At 36.8% G+C, this 17018-nt stretch overlaps 1 protein-coding gene across 1 annotated transcript in view; it reads right to left on the bottom strand.

Moving 5' to 3' along the window:
- Nucleotides 1-17018, bottom strand: part of LOC122802426 (guanylate cyclase soluble subunit beta-2-like) — an 866018-nt gene that overhangs the window by 41357 nt on the left and 807643 nt on the right. Inside the window, exons 14-15 of the mRNA XM_044072045.1 lie at nt 2489-2635; nt 2221-2375 (exon numbers count right to left, since the gene is read on the bottom strand). Of these exons, the coding sequence (XP_043927980.1) occupies nt 2221-2375; nt 2489-2635 (302 nt within the window). The remainder of the gene's footprint in view (nt 1-2220; nt 2376-2488; nt 2636-17018) is intronic.

Below are 17018 nucleotides of genomic sequence, written 5' to 3'. Positions count from 1 at the left end.
TGAGGAAAGGGCAAATTTTCCAATCTTCACTGTACCACAATCTCACAACACCGCTTTCGAATAAAAGCATTTTCAATCTATATGCCATTCGCAGAAATTACCTTTCGATTGGCTGTCATAGACCTTTGTAGAAGTTCTCCGTTACCTGAATAACTTCCTATCTTTTCATCCTAGTCCTGATGGCCATTTCATGACTTTGTTACACTTGATATAACAGTCATGCTATTTGAATGTTACAAGAAAAAACATAATGGCATAGCTTTGAATGTTACAAGAAAAAACATAATGGCATAGCTCTCAACCAATCAGGGACAAATCTCAACTGAATCAGGGACAAATCCAGAAAAAAATCAGGGACCCTTTTAAAATACTAGTTCTATTAACTTGAGGAATTAACAGAATTAGAGAATGTGAATTAATATACATTTCCTGAAGTAAAATAAGTAATCAGCTCTTAATTATTGTCATTATTTATTAAGTATAATTCACCACCTTTTGTCCAAAAGGCACCAGTGTAAAGAGGGATTAAGAGGGACAGAGCTAAAATTAGGGACATCCCTGAAAGTCAGGGACAGTTGAGATAATGGTAATCTGTCTTTTTATCATTTTTTTTCACCAAAGTCTTAAGCCAGATACTAGATACCCCATTACTCATTCTCAGCTACCACTGTATTTGCTTTTACTGCTGCCACCAATGCAGGTTTGTAGCTGCTTATTAGCATGTCATGGCAGGACATGGGTGCCATTTCTATCCTGGATACATTGGAGGGTTTAACTATTAATTCAACCCTTATGTAATCCCCTGCTTACATTGTGATCAAACAGGCTGACAAAAAGTGTTTACTCCCAGATGTCCCAGACAAATTTCAGGCAGAGGTCATCAAAAGTAGTCTGAGGACTGCAGCTGCTTGAGACCTGAACTAGGGTGCAACTGCCACTTGAAAATGTGCTGCATCCTGCATACAAGATGACACTGATGACTACCCCCACTCGTGCCAGCAAGCCCTTTGATGCTGGGGATGCTAACTGAACAGCCACTCTTAGCAGAGTAATCAGGTAGAGAGCTCCTATAGCTGCAGGATGTTCCACTGTAGTTGCTGTTCTCTTGCTATTGTGTATAAAATCTACAATGCAGCCCCTCAGTATAACTGCAGCTCACTCTCCTGCATGTGTCTTTTCTAGCTTATTATATGACTGTGTATCAATAGGTTCTAAATGGTAGTAATTAATAAAATTATTTTTTGAGCTGGGATATAGGATCTGAATTGCTTATACATGGTAAGGTCTGACTAAGTATAATGCTATTCCATCCATCTATCCATCCATCCATCCATCCACAACCCCCTTTTCCTATTTTTGCACATGGGGTCGGGGTGTCACTTCAACAGTGACAATCACCTACAGCCAAGGTTTACACCACTGAGTGGCTAGCGCTGCTGCAGTAGTTCATCTACTCCACACATTTGCACCCACACACACACCAATGACCAATATAGAGTGTCCAATCCAACTAGCATATGTCTTTGGAATGTAGGAAGAAACTGGAGCACCCAGAGGAAACCCACGTGAACACAGAGAGGACATGCAGACTCTACAGAGAAGGTACCACAGCTGAGAATCGAACTAGGGAACCTCATGCTGTGAGGTAAAAATGCTATCTGCTACACCATTGTGCCATCCCACATTATTGTTATAATGCTATTGTCTACCAAAAAGCAATTATTAGAAAATGGAAATCATAAATCTAAACCAAGTGTAAATTAAGTTATGAATAGTGTAAGGGAAATAAAAGAAATGGAGGCGAGATCTTTAGAAAAGTGAATGGGCAAATGTCATAGAAATAAATGGAATTTGTTGAGAATAATACTCAGGAAGATTAATAAGGTTTAAGGGAAAGCAGGAAGTGAACAATTTAAGGAATGCTGTAATGAAAAATTGCTAAAAAGAAAACATGTAAATTGCTTAACAACAATAGGAAAAACTATAATTACAAGTTGTTTTCTTTTCTATTAATACGTCAACTCTTTGTATCTTAAAATTCAATGATTTAATAAAAGTTAAAAAAAACATTTTTCCAACATACATTTCAGTACCTCAGATGAATGTGAAGCCTAATTTATTCATGTTTAAAATTTTATACTTGTAAGTTCAGTTAAAATGTTAAAACATGATAGAAATTTAGTTGTATTATTCTATTAAGAAATTTAAATTGGTATTCACCTGTATGCTGTTGGACTGAGATGAATTTTATCTGGAAGTCCATGACTTTCCATTCTTGATGCAGTATTCACCGTATCTCCAAACAGACAGTACCTGGGCATCTTTTCTCCGACTACACCAGCCAGTACTGATCCAGTGTGAATTCCAACTCTGATCTGTCAATATAAAATAATGCCGTGCATACAGCATAACAATGTTCAGCAAAAATTTAGATAATGCAAGGCCTGTTTCTTCATCTGTGTACTGGCAAACTGAGAGTTAGCATTACCTGAATGGGCTCTCCGGTAACAGGATTCATTACTTCTTTTGCCGCAGCTCTCATACCCAAAGCAAAATTGGCAACTCTCTCTGCATGACTTACAACTGGTAGTGGTACCCCTCCAACAACCATATAAGCATCCCCAATAGTTTCAACCTGCAATAAAATCAGTGCTTTTAGAAGCCTAACAATTATAGAAAGTACACAGACAAGTTTAATACCAGCGTAATGTGAGTGAAAGAAAATCAATGTTATAAGACATCCGCAAACTGCACATCAGATGAATCAGTCAATAAAAAAGTCAGCTTTATAATAAATCTATAATGTGTTTAAGTATTAACTTTAACCACCAATGTAATTTCTTCTTTTTTTAAGAGCTTTCATCTCAGGTAAAAAGAGACTTCATCAGAATAAAAACTACCTTCCATAGACAGTTTAAATAGATACAACACAATCTCTAATTGGTCAGAAAAAATGGCATCATCCACCCAAGTTCCTGCTAGCCTTGAATTAACCACTGTTAAAAGCACTATAGGAAAAATACTTATACAAATGGATATTCATATATACACAAACACACAATGGACCTTTAAATTCAAAATCAAAACATCAAAAAATGTGTCCTAAAATACTGCCAAAAAATGATGAGGTAAACAAAGATATGCAAACTGAAATAAAGAAAAAACATTGCGAAGAATACAATATTCAATAAGCATTGCTAATTAAATAAATAACCAAGTCATCGTTACTTTCTAAGCTTGTAAACATGTAAACATGTACAAATATTCCCTTCCAGACCTATTCTTATTATTTCCCTCTAACATATGATAGACTTTCAAAACCTAAAATTTTATATGGCAAAAGCAGCCTTTAACTTAAGAACACTATTAATACATAATGTATCATTCAAACCCAGGAAAGTGGTGGCATTAGTCCTAAGTTGCCATTGCAATTCTTTTAATTCTAGGAGGTCATCCAAAGACCCCCTTCTCTGTCCCAAGTCCACATGGTTGATAGCTAAAAACTTAAAATAATAATCTTTGTGTTCACATAAATGCCTATATAAGGCATTCTTGGGATCCATTTTCCCTATGTCATAACAATGCTGGCAAATTCTGTCGCTAAAACTTTGTTTAGTTTTTCCCACGTAAAAACACTTACCTTGTTCTTGCCTGCTGGGAAACCAATTACGTGTTTACTTCTTAATACAGCAAGTCATGGTCATTGTATGGAAGATATCTTGATGATATCATAATTTTTTGGACAGACTCTCGGGAAAATCTTGAAAAGTTTTTTGAGTACCTTCATACTACTACTTTTTTTTATATTTACCATGACTTCTGATGATTATGTTAACTATCTAGATGTCACTATTTCCAAGAACAAATTTAAAAGTAACCAAAGAACCAAAGAACAAGTGCAAACGGTAAGTGTTAAACATCACAAAAAATAACCATGGAAAGTCCAGAGCAAAACGGAACTGGTTTATTAAAAGTACATCCAAGTGAGCATAGACTAAAAACACTACGAGCATGACTAAGCGCTTTCACCTTCCCTAGGCATCATCAGAGTCATGATCTAAAAACAAATTGCACCTTTTATTCAAAGCCAACCCTCCACGTAACTTCCTGTCATTAAAATATTTAAGCTCAACAATCAAAATACATGCTAACCATTCATAAACATTCCCCCTTTGACATTAATTAAAAACACACTTTAAAAATGGTTTTAACTTGTTAAATATTCAAATCTACACAATCAAAAGCATAAGAAAAAATATAAACAAAAACATTAAAAAACACACACTAATCTTCACATTACATCAAAAAAATCAGTAGGAAATGCAATGAAAAATGCAATAAAAATACAGTAAATATTGTAAATGTAATTCCACTTAGTTTTGATGTATACCACTATTTTAATTTATAAGTGTCATGAGAAAAAATTAGATTTGTTAGCATTCTTTCCATTTTTCTTTCAAAGCACAGGAGACAGAAATATTCTCATTAATGCCAGGATCTAATTTTGCAATTAATCTAAGCTGCCACTTAATTTTTTTTTATTTCAATATCCAACTTAGGATCACCTCCCCTTTTATTTATGAACACATGATCTATTACAAAAAATATAAATCTTCTGAAATTAATACAAGTGGTACTGTGGACATATAGGCCACTAGTTTCCTGCCTATTCTTAATGTCCCTAGTCTACTCGGCAATCCTATCTCTCATCCTCCACGTTGTTTTACCCACATTAAAAATCCTGGGCAGGTTGTGCAGGTCACCACATAAACTACCATATCACTATTGCAATTGCATCGACCAAGGCATTGCAAACTCCTGTGGTAACCAGCAATTTCCACATAAGGTCCATCGTTAATAAACTTGCACCAGTTGCAAGATCCACATTTACTCACTTGGGACCTGTAGTTCTTGGCAAATTTCTTACTCTAAATTTCTAACAAATCCTTGATATCCATTCCTTTACTATAGGCTACCTTAGGCTTAGACCCCAATTTTAACTTAAGGTCAGCATCAAGTACGCTTTCCCAGATGGTGTAAAGTTTTGTAACTAATTGAGATGTTGTCTGGTTATACTGTATAACCATGACATCACTGCCTAAAAACTTCTGATTTCTATCCTTTGTAACATCTGTTGCTTTCAAAATAGGGGTAAATTTTAAGGACCTACCCTTGTTAACTTCATTCCTGATTTTAAGAAGAAAATGTATAGGGTACTCCCTATCCTTGAAAATCCCAATCAGGATATTCATTTCTTGTTTGGAAACTTCTTCTTCTTTCGGCTTTTCCCGGTTAGGAGTTGCCACAGCGGATCATCTGTCTGCTCATGATTGGCAGTGGAGTTTTACGATGTTGAGTTGCCAGCTTGGCACCCAACCTTCCACAGAAGGCACACACGCATGCACATGCTCACACCTAGGACCAATTTAGAGTGTCCACTCCACCTACTGCATGTCTTTGGGATGTGGGAGGAAACCGGAGCACCTGGAGGAAACCCATGCGACCACAGGGAGGACATGCAGACTCCACACAGAACGCACCCCAGCCGAGAATCAAACTGGAGAACCTCTTGCTGTGAGGCAGCAATGCTAACCGCTGCACCACTGCGGCCACCCTGTCCCTTAACCACACTTATTTTTAGATGTAGCGGATGTCAGCTACTAAATTGCAGACGTGTATTGGATTACGTCTCTTTCCTGTAGATACTAGACCTCAGGTCACCCAATTCCTTGTCCAATGAAATATCAAAAAGTTGATCTTTCTTGCATGCATTAGATTAAATGCAAAAGTAGATCCGGGCATTAATGAGAATATTTCTATCTCCTGTGTTTTAAAACAAAAAAGGAAAGAATGTAAACAAATCTAATTTTTTGTCATGACACTTATGAATTAAAATAGTGGTATACATCAAAACTAAGTGGAGTTACATTTGCAAAATTTACTGTATTTTTATCGTATTTTTCATTGCATTTCCTACTGATTTTTTGATATAATGTGAAGATAAGGGTGTGTTTATTAAAGTTTTTTGTTTATATTTTTGCTTATACTTTTGATTGTGTAGATTTGAATATTTAACATGTTAAAAAACATTTTTAAAGTGTGTTTTTTAATTAATGCCAAAGGGGGGAATGTTTATGAATGGTTAGTATGTATTTTGATTGTTGAGCTTAAATATTTTAATGACCGGAAGTTACATGGAGGGTTGGCTTTAAATAAAAGGTGTAATTTGTTTTTAGATCATGACTCTGATGATGCCTAAGGAAGGTGAAAGCACTTAGTCGTGATTCTGTGCTCACTTGGATGTACTTTTAATAAACTGGTTCTGCTTCACTCTGGATTGTCCGTGGTTATTTTTTGCTATTTTTAAATTTGAAAGTAAGTTTGATTCCAACATTTATAGAAAGCCAACCTATTCCAACACGCTTTTGCACTATAAAAGTTGGCACCCCCTCCATCAGAAATAATTATTGGTTAAGGACCAATGTGTCAGACTGGCAGAATGGTAACTGATGATGGTGAATTTCAGAGCCAATGTAACATTCTGAAAGGAATGTTGGAGAGAAGGGGGTATCCAGGTCCCTTCTTGAATGACATCTTCCAGGAAGTTGAACAAAAGAGAGCGAGTGGTTACTTTATCCCTTTACTGGGTTCAGGTAGGAACTTTACCCTCCCTTTGAGTTATAATGGCAAGAACCTAGATAGCAGCTTTAGGAAGACACTCGTGTTAACCTATAAAAGGGATTTTTATGATATTAGAGGTATTATTGAAAAGCACTGGAACATTTTTCAAGACCAGTTCGGATTGTAGTGATGGGTCAAGTTCCATCGGTAGTTTACAAAAGTGATACCTGCTTGAAAAACTTACTGGAAAGGGTGAATAATGGTAACTAAGAAGGTAGGATGTCAAAATGTGGTCACTGTACACAATGTAAATTTCTATATGAAACTACCAGTGTGCAGTTGGATAGGTTTGGTATGATTAAACTGAAGAAAAAATATTGTTGCAGTACAAAAGCTGTTGGTTATCTAGCCTTATGTCAATCCTGTAAGTGTTTTTACATGGGAAAAACGAAATAAAGTTTTAGAGACGGAATTTACCAGCATTATGACATAGGGAAAAAGGATTCCAAGAATGCCTTATATAGGCATTTATATGAACACAAAGATTGCTATCGACCATGTGGACTTGGGACAGAGAGAGAGAGGTATTTGGGTGACCTACTAGAATTAAAAGAATTGCAATGGTAACTTAGAACTAATGCCACCACTTTCCCGGGTTTGAATGACACATTATCTATTAGTAGTGTTCTTAAGTTAAAGGCTGCTTTTGCCATATCAAATTTTAGGTTTTGAAAGTATATCATATGTTAGAGGGAAAATAATAAGAATAGGTCTGGAAGGGAATATTTACATATTTACATGTTTACAAGTGTGGAAAGTAACAACGACTTGGTTATTTATTTAATTAACAATGCTTGTTAAATATTGTATTCTTGGGGATGTTTTTTATAGACACTTTTTCTTTATTTTAGTTTGCATATCTTTGTTTACCTCATCATTTTTTGGCAGTATTTTAGGACACCCATTGAATTTAAAGGTTCATTGTGTGTTTGTGTATATACAAATATCCATTTGTATAAGTATTTTTCCTATAGTGCTTTTAACAGTGGTTAATTCAAGGCTAGCAGGAACTTGGGTGGATGATGTCATTTTTCTCTGACCAATTAGAGATTGTGTTGTATCTACTTAAACTTTCTATGGAAGGTAGTTTTTATTCTGATGAAGTCTCTTTTTACCTGAGATGAAAGCGCTTAATAAACTATTAAATGATGGTCCTTGGCCTGGCTCTTTTCCATTTTTTATTTATTGGTTTATACAGTTTTGTGGTTTGTTTCTTCTTTTTTTATAATGAAAGACCAAATGATTATAATTATCTTACATCTTATTGCACTCATTGTTCATTATATATGTCTTGTTTACAGTTTTTCTGCTTTTGGAGTTTGAACTACACATTTGCAATGGTTTTATAATAATACCTTTTTAGCCTATGCCAAATGAATTTTGCATGCACCACTTAGTGAGATGGACATTTTAGTCCCTAATTTTGTGTTGACTTGTGTGAATGTGCAAGTGCAACACATTGCTTTGGCATGACAGTATGCAAAAGAATGAACATCTATATAGTCTACTGTCTCACTAAAGGCAACCACAATATTTTGACTTTTGCAGCTGCAACGGTTTTGCATCACTCAACACTGCTTGTTTACCATGGCCCTTAACACACGTAACAGAGACTACAAATGCACAGCCCTAAAGCTGTCTTACTGACTGATGCAGCCCTACTTCTATCACACTTCAAAGTTTTTCTGCAGTCCTTGGTGCTGTATTCTCTTTTACATTGTAGTTTTGTTGTTGTTGTTGTTGTTATATGTGACAATAGACTGTAGTACTACAACAAAGGATTTAAAATTCATGTAAGAGTTTTTAGTACAATGGCAAGTAACAAATCTTTTCATTTGAGCTGTTTCTGTGCAAGAGCTCTATATTTGTATTGTGGGAAGTACAAGAAGATGCTCTTTTATTTTACTTTGTTTTTTTTTAGTGAATATTTATTAGCAAGCATATTCTGTTATGTGCTGACACTCCCAAGTAAATCACACTGCATACTCAACCTGATTGTCTTGAAATCATCTATTTATAGCATAAAATGGCACCCAGTTTTGAAACTGCCAGGGCAGGAGGAATGAGTGTGGCATCTGTTGATAAAACCAGCAGAACAGTAAAATACAACTGTACAAAAATAAATGCAATCTAGTTAGGCACCTAGCAATCTTATCATTCATAAGTCACCTGATCATGAACCCATCTTTAGTGAAAATGACTAGAGATCCTTTCAGCACTTTGATGGGACAGCTGCTAAGAAAGCAAGTGTCCCATGAAAAAAAAAAACATCATAGCAACTTCATTGGTAAGCAATTGTTTTACTATAATTAGTTGAGTGCAGAGTACTTATTGATTTTTTATGTATGTAGGTGTGCCTTGATTTATTAATTTTATATTTCACAGTGTTTGGTTACCATGAAATGGGTAAACTAAGATTTTTATTTTCCTTAAAAAAGTATAATGGTTTCTGAAATGTATTAGTAGATATAACCAAAGGTATGGCTGGAGAAATAAAAAGAGTTTTGTGAGATAGACACCAAAAAGTAGGCAATGTCAGTATAGCTCTACAGGACAGACTTAATAGACTTAATGTGTATGCTGAAATGCTATCTTTGGAAATACCCAGCTTATTTTTTTCCTTCAGTATTATTTCAACTGGCATGACACAGTGACAGTTGTTAGTGTTGCTTCCTTACAGGTTCTTGGATAATCTGTGTATTTTTGCAGATTTTACACATCTAGTTTCACTGCTGCTTAGAATTGTTTTAAAATACTGTATGTTTATTGCAGTTATTGCAAAGTAGAATACAAAATGTAATAACTCTACTTCAACCCCCTCCCCCAGTCAATGTAGTACAATTCAGGTGTTTCAAAATAGTGTTCTTAGAATAATGCAATGCTGTTAAAACGTGGTATGTGTGCCAAAATGCAAAACAGAGTGTCAGCACGTATTCATTGACTGTTATCTGGCAATTTCTGAAAATACAATTATCTGAGGTATTCCACTGTAAAAACAAGAACGAAAAACAAACATTCTTTATGATAAAAAAACAGAAACTGTTAAGCTGTCTTCTAAGTGCAATAATGCCCTCTGCCGGCAGCACTGAGCCTCGCACACTCCTAGGTGGTCTGTTATTTCCCTGTAAAGTAAATCTTCTTGTACATTGTTACTTACTTTTAAAAAGAGTAAAGATGCTACCTTCTGATTATTCAATATCTTTCCCTGTCTCTTACAGTCTTACAGAAGAACAAACCCTCAGCTAAGGCTATTTCCAACCCCATAAGCCTAATCAAAACACATATCACTCAGTCAGCATCCAGAACAGTTCATACTTTAACAATATAACATTGCATGGCTTTTGCCTTTACACTCAGTAAAATAATCTTTAGATGGACCTTAAACTTAAAACTTAACCAATAATAATAAATACAAAAAGGTGACTAGTGGCATCCTCAGAGCTCTGTATTGAAATCCCTTCTTTTCAGCATTTGCTCTTCACATCTCCAGACAAATGATTAAGTAAATTTACCAACGACAGCAAGCTGGGTGCTGTTATTCACACAGCATCTGATACAATGTTACTACAGCAAGAGCTAAACCATGCAAATCAATGAGTTATTAGAAAGAGACTTACATTAAATGCAAAGGGGTGAAACTCTATTACCTTTGGTAAACAAATCTCAACACAGCTTACAGTATAGACAGCACCCCGCTCTTGACTGATAAAGTCAGATATTTCAGCACCTTCACAAACAAGTTCCCATCCTTTGACCATCAAATAGCACCAGTAGTCAGGAAATTCCTCTATCACAATAATAATTGAAGATATATTATCTATGCCAAAAATGTTATCACACCTCAACTCTGTTTTGATTAGACCAATTATAGAATGCTCCTTTCAGTATGTATCTATCCAAATAATCAAGGAGATTCAAAGACCCCAGGGGTTCATGACTAAAACGATCACTGGACTATAAACCATCAGGCATAAGGCTCTTCCCATATCCTCTTACTCTTATAAACTCCTTTGTAGTAATTAATGGCTGTCATTTTGTACAGTTAAGGATTCAGCTCTCCTTGAGTTCCTACACCTCCACAAAATAAATGGCTCCATAAACACATAAACTAAGCACTGGATTTCATCAACAAATAAATAAATAAGTCATTTTGGAGAGACAACTTTATTACTCATCACTTACCCCATCTATGGAGCAATCTTCCATTACATATGAAAAAAAGTGATACTTTCAATCCCTTTAAGTCAAAAATTGATGATTGGAAGGATGTCTGTAAACAGATCCCAGGCTGGGCATGTTTTGGGTACCATGTGAAGATGAACATCAAGAAAGTGATAGTGGTCCATGGACTCTGACTTATAAATTCTGTGACTCTATAATCTGTTATTGTTTCTATGCTTACCAGACTTCTTGCATACATAAATTTGTTAGTAAACAAAATTAGTACTCCCATTTTGATTGCAAGTGTCTCTGCACTGGCAGAAGTAAAGCCTCCCTGTAAGTTTTTTCTCACTTCTACCTGCTGACCATTACACCACATCAGTGATTAGTTCTCCTGTACCCCTTGGATGCGAACTGATCAAGGAGTCATTAAGGTTTTATCCTTATGGCCCTGACTTCACCCTTAGTGACTGACATGGGCACCCACATAACCATGGGGGTTTGTGTTTGTGTCTATGTGTCTGCACACATACAGTCCCACATCTGTCCTTTGAGAGCTAAGAGCTGCCATCACAAGTGTTTGCTTGTAGATGCACACCCTGCAATGGAGGTTAGCAGTGCCTTGTTTAGATGCAAACACGTACAAACTATTTTTCCCTGGACACCAGTCAATGAAACCCTCCCAGGTTCCTTGCTGATCTGCGGGCTACGCAGCTGTGCATTTCTGCACTGCAGGTAACTAAGCTGAGCACTGAGCAGCATCACCCCACTTTTCTTCCCTGAATTAGCCCTCTCACAAATCAGCACTTTACCTGCTACTATGGACAGTCAGTTTCCCAACATTTCTGCAGCCAGCATGATCGACATGGGAATCCTAAGGCAATGTAGCAGTTGCTTCATGTATACTGAAAACTACTTGCTTCTAAAGCAAACAAATACAGTATGTGAGAGATGTAACTATACCATGAAACTATAATCAGTTCTCTCACGTAACAGTAAACGAGACATCAAACAGGTTGTCAGCACACACAACTCTCCACTCACACAACATAAGATCAAGACAAATAAACCCACATACACAGAAGTACATACTAAAAGCATACCAAAATATCAGAGACTTCCCAAGCACAAAGAATCTACACATACTGGTACACAAACAGAATCCGCCACTACACATAACAGCACACATATCAGTGTTTCAACAATTAAGCCCCTAAGGCAAAACACTTCAAATCCTACTGTCCTAGTCATAGATGACTCAATAGTGAGACACACAGATGCCCCCCTCACCAGGTTGGACAAGGAAAAGGTCATGGTCAGCTGCCTGTCAGGTACCAGGATCTGTCAAATCACACACACACACACTCAAGTCACTCAGCAACAATTACCGTTATGACTCTGTCATAGTATATGTTAGAGTGAATGACTTGAGACATACCTCTCTAGACTACATGAAGAGACACATGACTGAACTCTCAAATTATGTGTTCCAGGCAAGTATGTCCCTAGCTATAAGCAGCATTCTACCTTCACCTAGAATGATGCCACAATACAGACAAATAATGGTTGATTTCAATAATTGGCTTAGCTTCGGGTGTCGCTCCAGGGGGATCCAGTATTTGACAGCCTGGGAAGACATAGTCGAAAGACCACGCTGCTTTGACAGAGATGGCCTTCACCTGTCACTGGTAAAGACACTTACCTCCCCATAGTGCCCTTTTTAAACAGTGTCAAAACAACAAAACTTCTAATGTAAAGAAACCCACTAGAGACAAACTCAGGGTCATGCTGCTTAAGGCTAGGAGCCTAAACAGTGAACTACACTCCCTGGAAGCACTCCTCACCTTGGAATATGCTGACATCTGTGCAGTCACAGAGATTTGGTTCAAGGCTACAGAGAGCACCCCAGCTGTACAAGGCTACAATGCCTTTCACATGTTCAGACTTCAAAATGAACATGAAAGAACCAAAGGTGGAGGCATATTCATCTTCATTAAATCCAAATACACCTTGAGACTGGTGAAACAACATGACTCCCTTGAGCTACTGCAGGCCCAAATAACTATAAATTGAACCCTAGATATCTGACTCAGAAATACTTCCCCCTGGATATCAAATATTATGAAAAGATAGACTTCATAAGAAAGGGGGAGGTCTGGCATTGATATATTGTAACCAATTAAACATAGTATCCCACCCAAAAATCATTCCCACTTTCAATAATACGGAAATCCTATTAGCATCACTATTTTTCAACAACCATAAACAAATATCTGTTGCCACCATCTATATTCCTCCAGGTTCCAATATCCCAACACTGGAAAACTTCCTATCATGGTCTAACCACTACATCTCAAATTAAACCATCATCCTCGGTGACACTAATATAAATTGGCTTAAACTAACACAAAGCTACTCCACAAACTCCATGAATCTGTTCAGATTTCCACAAATTATACAAACCTCAACACACTCAACAAACAATCACCCTGAATCCACCCTAGACTGGATATTAGTATCCCACCCACAGTACTACTCCAATCCCAACACCCTAAATGACCACTTACCAGCCCTGATACACAGTCTATCAACTTCCACTCCAAGCATTCATTCATACAAATATACCAGAAATCTAGCCAGTTTTAGCCAGTCTCACATTTGCAACCTATTACAAACACTAAACTGGAACCCATTGAAATATCTTCCCTTAGATGAAGCAGGACATTATTTAAATACTGTCTTTGTAGATACCCTTAACTCTATAGCCCCCATAAGACAAAAGAGAGTTAAACATAACCATGCTCCTTGGCTATCTAAATCAACCAAACAACTACTGATTAATAGAGACTGAGCATGACACAAATAGAGAAAAGATAAGATCCCACCCAACGAAACTGCCTTCAAAATACTTAGAAACGAAGCAAAACAGGCCATTAATCAAGACAAAAAGACTTACTTCTCCCAACAAATAAACACCCACAGTAATAATGCCTGACTTTTTTGGAAATCTGTCAACTCATTACTAAATCCTGGCAGCACCCAAACCCATCTCCATTTCCAGACAAAAGCCCAGTTGAAATCAGTGAAATATTTAATAAAAACATACCTCAAAGCAATATCAGCTCCATACCATCTTTTAACTTCCAACCTGTAGCAACCTCTCAAATACAAACATTACTTGGCAAATTGAAACCAGGCTCCTTATCCATTGATAATCTACCCCCAGAATACCTCAAAATTAGTGCTAAGGCAATATGTTTCCCAGTAAGTATCCTTATAAACTGATCACTTGCAAAACACAGTCCCCCAGCTCTGGAAAAAAATCAATAATCATCCCACTTAATAAAGGTGGAAACCTTCATGACCTATCTAATTTTAGACCCATTTCCATAATGTCCCCTCTATCTAAAATAATGGGAAAATGCATCCACAAACAACTGGTTGAATATCTAACCACCAACAACCTATCCCCTTCACAACATGGTTTTTGACCATCCCACAGTGCCATTACTGCCCTAGACTCCTTCACAAATTACATCTATAATGCCCTAGATAGTAACCTACTTACATCAGTCCTGTTATTGGATCTCTCAAAAGCATTCGACACAGTCTCCCACATCAAACTTATCCAGCAACTCCACTCACTAGGATGCTCTGATGCCACCCTAACCTTGTTCACTAGTTACTTGGAAAACCAACAGCAATCCATAAAACGGCTGAATAACCTCTCTAGCTTTCTCCCAACTAACATAGGAGTGCCCCAGGGGGTCAGTCTTGGGACCCCTACTATTCAACACATTTATAAATTACCTAAATAAAGTTACCACTGACTGTACTACCATACAATATGCAGACGATTCAACAATAATCTCTACCTCCAATAACTTCTCTGACCTCCGAAAGATAACACAAAAGGGCTTTACATCCATAGAACTCTGGCTAAACCAACTTAACCCTAATAAATCTAAACTAATCTAATCTTTGCATCTAAACCTGTTCACACAGACTTTATTATTTTCTCTATAAACAAAACCCCAAAAGAGTTAGTAAATCAAGCCACACTGCTAGGAATTACTATTGACAGCAAAGTTAGCTTTGACTTGGATATTAATAATGCAATAAAAAAGATTCACTTCAAATTAGGCAAACTTTACAGAAACAAACAATACTTAGACAAATCCACCTGAATAAAACTTTCAAAAAGTCTTCTCCTTCCAATATGCCTTACTAAATGCCAAGAAATACATAATAGTATCCTTTGGGAAGTCATCCATCCCTGGTAACTATCATATTGACAACACACCCTTAGAGTTGACCCAGTAGTCAAGGATTTAGGGACACACATATATAGTAATCTAGCCTTTGATTATCATGTGTCTACAGTGGTGAGGAAATCATTCTATGTTGTGCAACTTATAAATAAAAGTATGACATCTAAGTCCAAGGAAGTCATTGTTCCACTGTGCTCAGCATTCATCAGACCTATCATTGAGTACAATGCCCCATTTGGTATGTACCTAACCAGGCATATCCAACAAATGGAACGTCCACAGAGGTTCCTCACTAAAAGAATACAGGGTGTAAGTAATATGTTCTATGCAGTCCGCCTCAAGGCTCTATCCATGTATTCTGTCTCCTACAGACTTTTGAGGGGAGATCTATGCCTGGCATACAGGACATTGTCAGACCCCATTCTGATGGACCTCCTGCATATTCACAAAACAAACAGCACCAACACTACCCGTTCTAAAGACTTAAACTTTGCCTGTGATGTAAATAGGACCTGCTGGAGAGATAGGTATGTATCTCAGAGACTACCCTGTCTATGGAACAGGCTTCCCATCCATGTGAAGCAGAGTTCCTCCCTAACCCAATTTAAGTGCAACTTGAACAATTGGATGGGAAATTGGAAATTCATCCCTGGTTTGGCATCTATGTCTCTAATGGACAGAGGTAACCTGTAAATGGTTCATCTCCCAGGCCCATGCTTACACTTATCAAGGTTATCAGAACTTGTCAGAGATTTGGGATGCATGGCTAGGCTTAAAAAGGCCCTTGTGGTTATTAGCCTAGTAAACACCTATGAATCTATGAACCTATGAGCAAAGAATGTAAAAGGCCCAGAACATCTTCACAAGTAAGCCAGTGACAATTATAAAATAGATTGAAACATTGTTCTGACCAGGCAAATGAGTCAGTGTGAAAACACAAGTGGATTAGGCACTGGGTAGAAGTTACTCAAAGAGAAGTTAACATTTAAAAAAATAAGTTCCTTTAGCCGATAAGGTGAGTTTGGGAAAGATTTGGAGGAAGAAAACCTGTTTATTGCACATTGTTGAAATTACGCAAATGGCGTTAGAGCATCAGCCTCTCTTGAGGAGCTGCTGAAGGTGTTATTACAGTTGACCTGAATAGACAAGAAACAATAGATTGACTGCCAAGGTAAGTGATTCTAAATGCTAATTTCAGTGAATGAGACTATGGGTAGTGTAATAGCATGCTTGACTTACAAGCACAGCACATCTCCCTTTATAACCTTATGAACTGTTGAATTGTTTTACTCCTCTTGGTTTACCTTCAAGTTGGGTGAAATGAATGCAGGTTGTAATGAAATTGTGTTAATATGTCTATTTCCTTTATTTTTCCTGTGTGCATATTTGAACTTTCTTTTTCTTCAGATCTTATAATACTTAATATACTAATGCATGTACTAGATAGAGGACACATCGACTAATTACATTTCATATGTCTGATTTTATGATGACATTTTTTGAAATATGCTGCTTTTTATGTCAGATATGTTTTTGAAAATGTTCAATGGATATTCTAAATGTCATTACTACGTGGGTTATCACAGTTATGTGTCTTAAGGGGGGGGGGTCAAGATTTTCTATTAAAGAAAGATGCCCAAGGAGAGGGGATCTATAGGAGATTAGCACATCTGAGAAAGTTTTTTTGTCTTTTTCTTTTTTTTTGATGTTTTCTTGAAGTCCTTTTCCCACAGTTTTAGTGTAGGTATAATTGTTTAGACATGATGTTTTTCACTAGTAGAGTGATTATAATTTTCAGCTATACAAGAAGTCTATGGGAGGGATTCAGGAAGATAACGTGATGTGTACATCTCTATATACATGTCATGGTACCCTTTTTACTATTCAGCAACCATCCTAACACAG

Source organism: Protopterus annectens, chromosome 5.part0 (assembly GCF_019279795.1).
Source record: "Protopterus annectens isolate FY-2018-M chromosome 5.part0, PAN1.0, whole genome shotgun sequence".
Taxonomy (NCBI): domain Eukaryota; kingdom Metazoa; phylum Chordata; order Ceratodontiformes; family Protopteridae; genus Protopterus; species Protopterus annectens.
The sequence above is the reverse complement of the archived record's forward strand: the minus strand, read 5'-3'. Positions and strand labels throughout refer to the sequence as shown.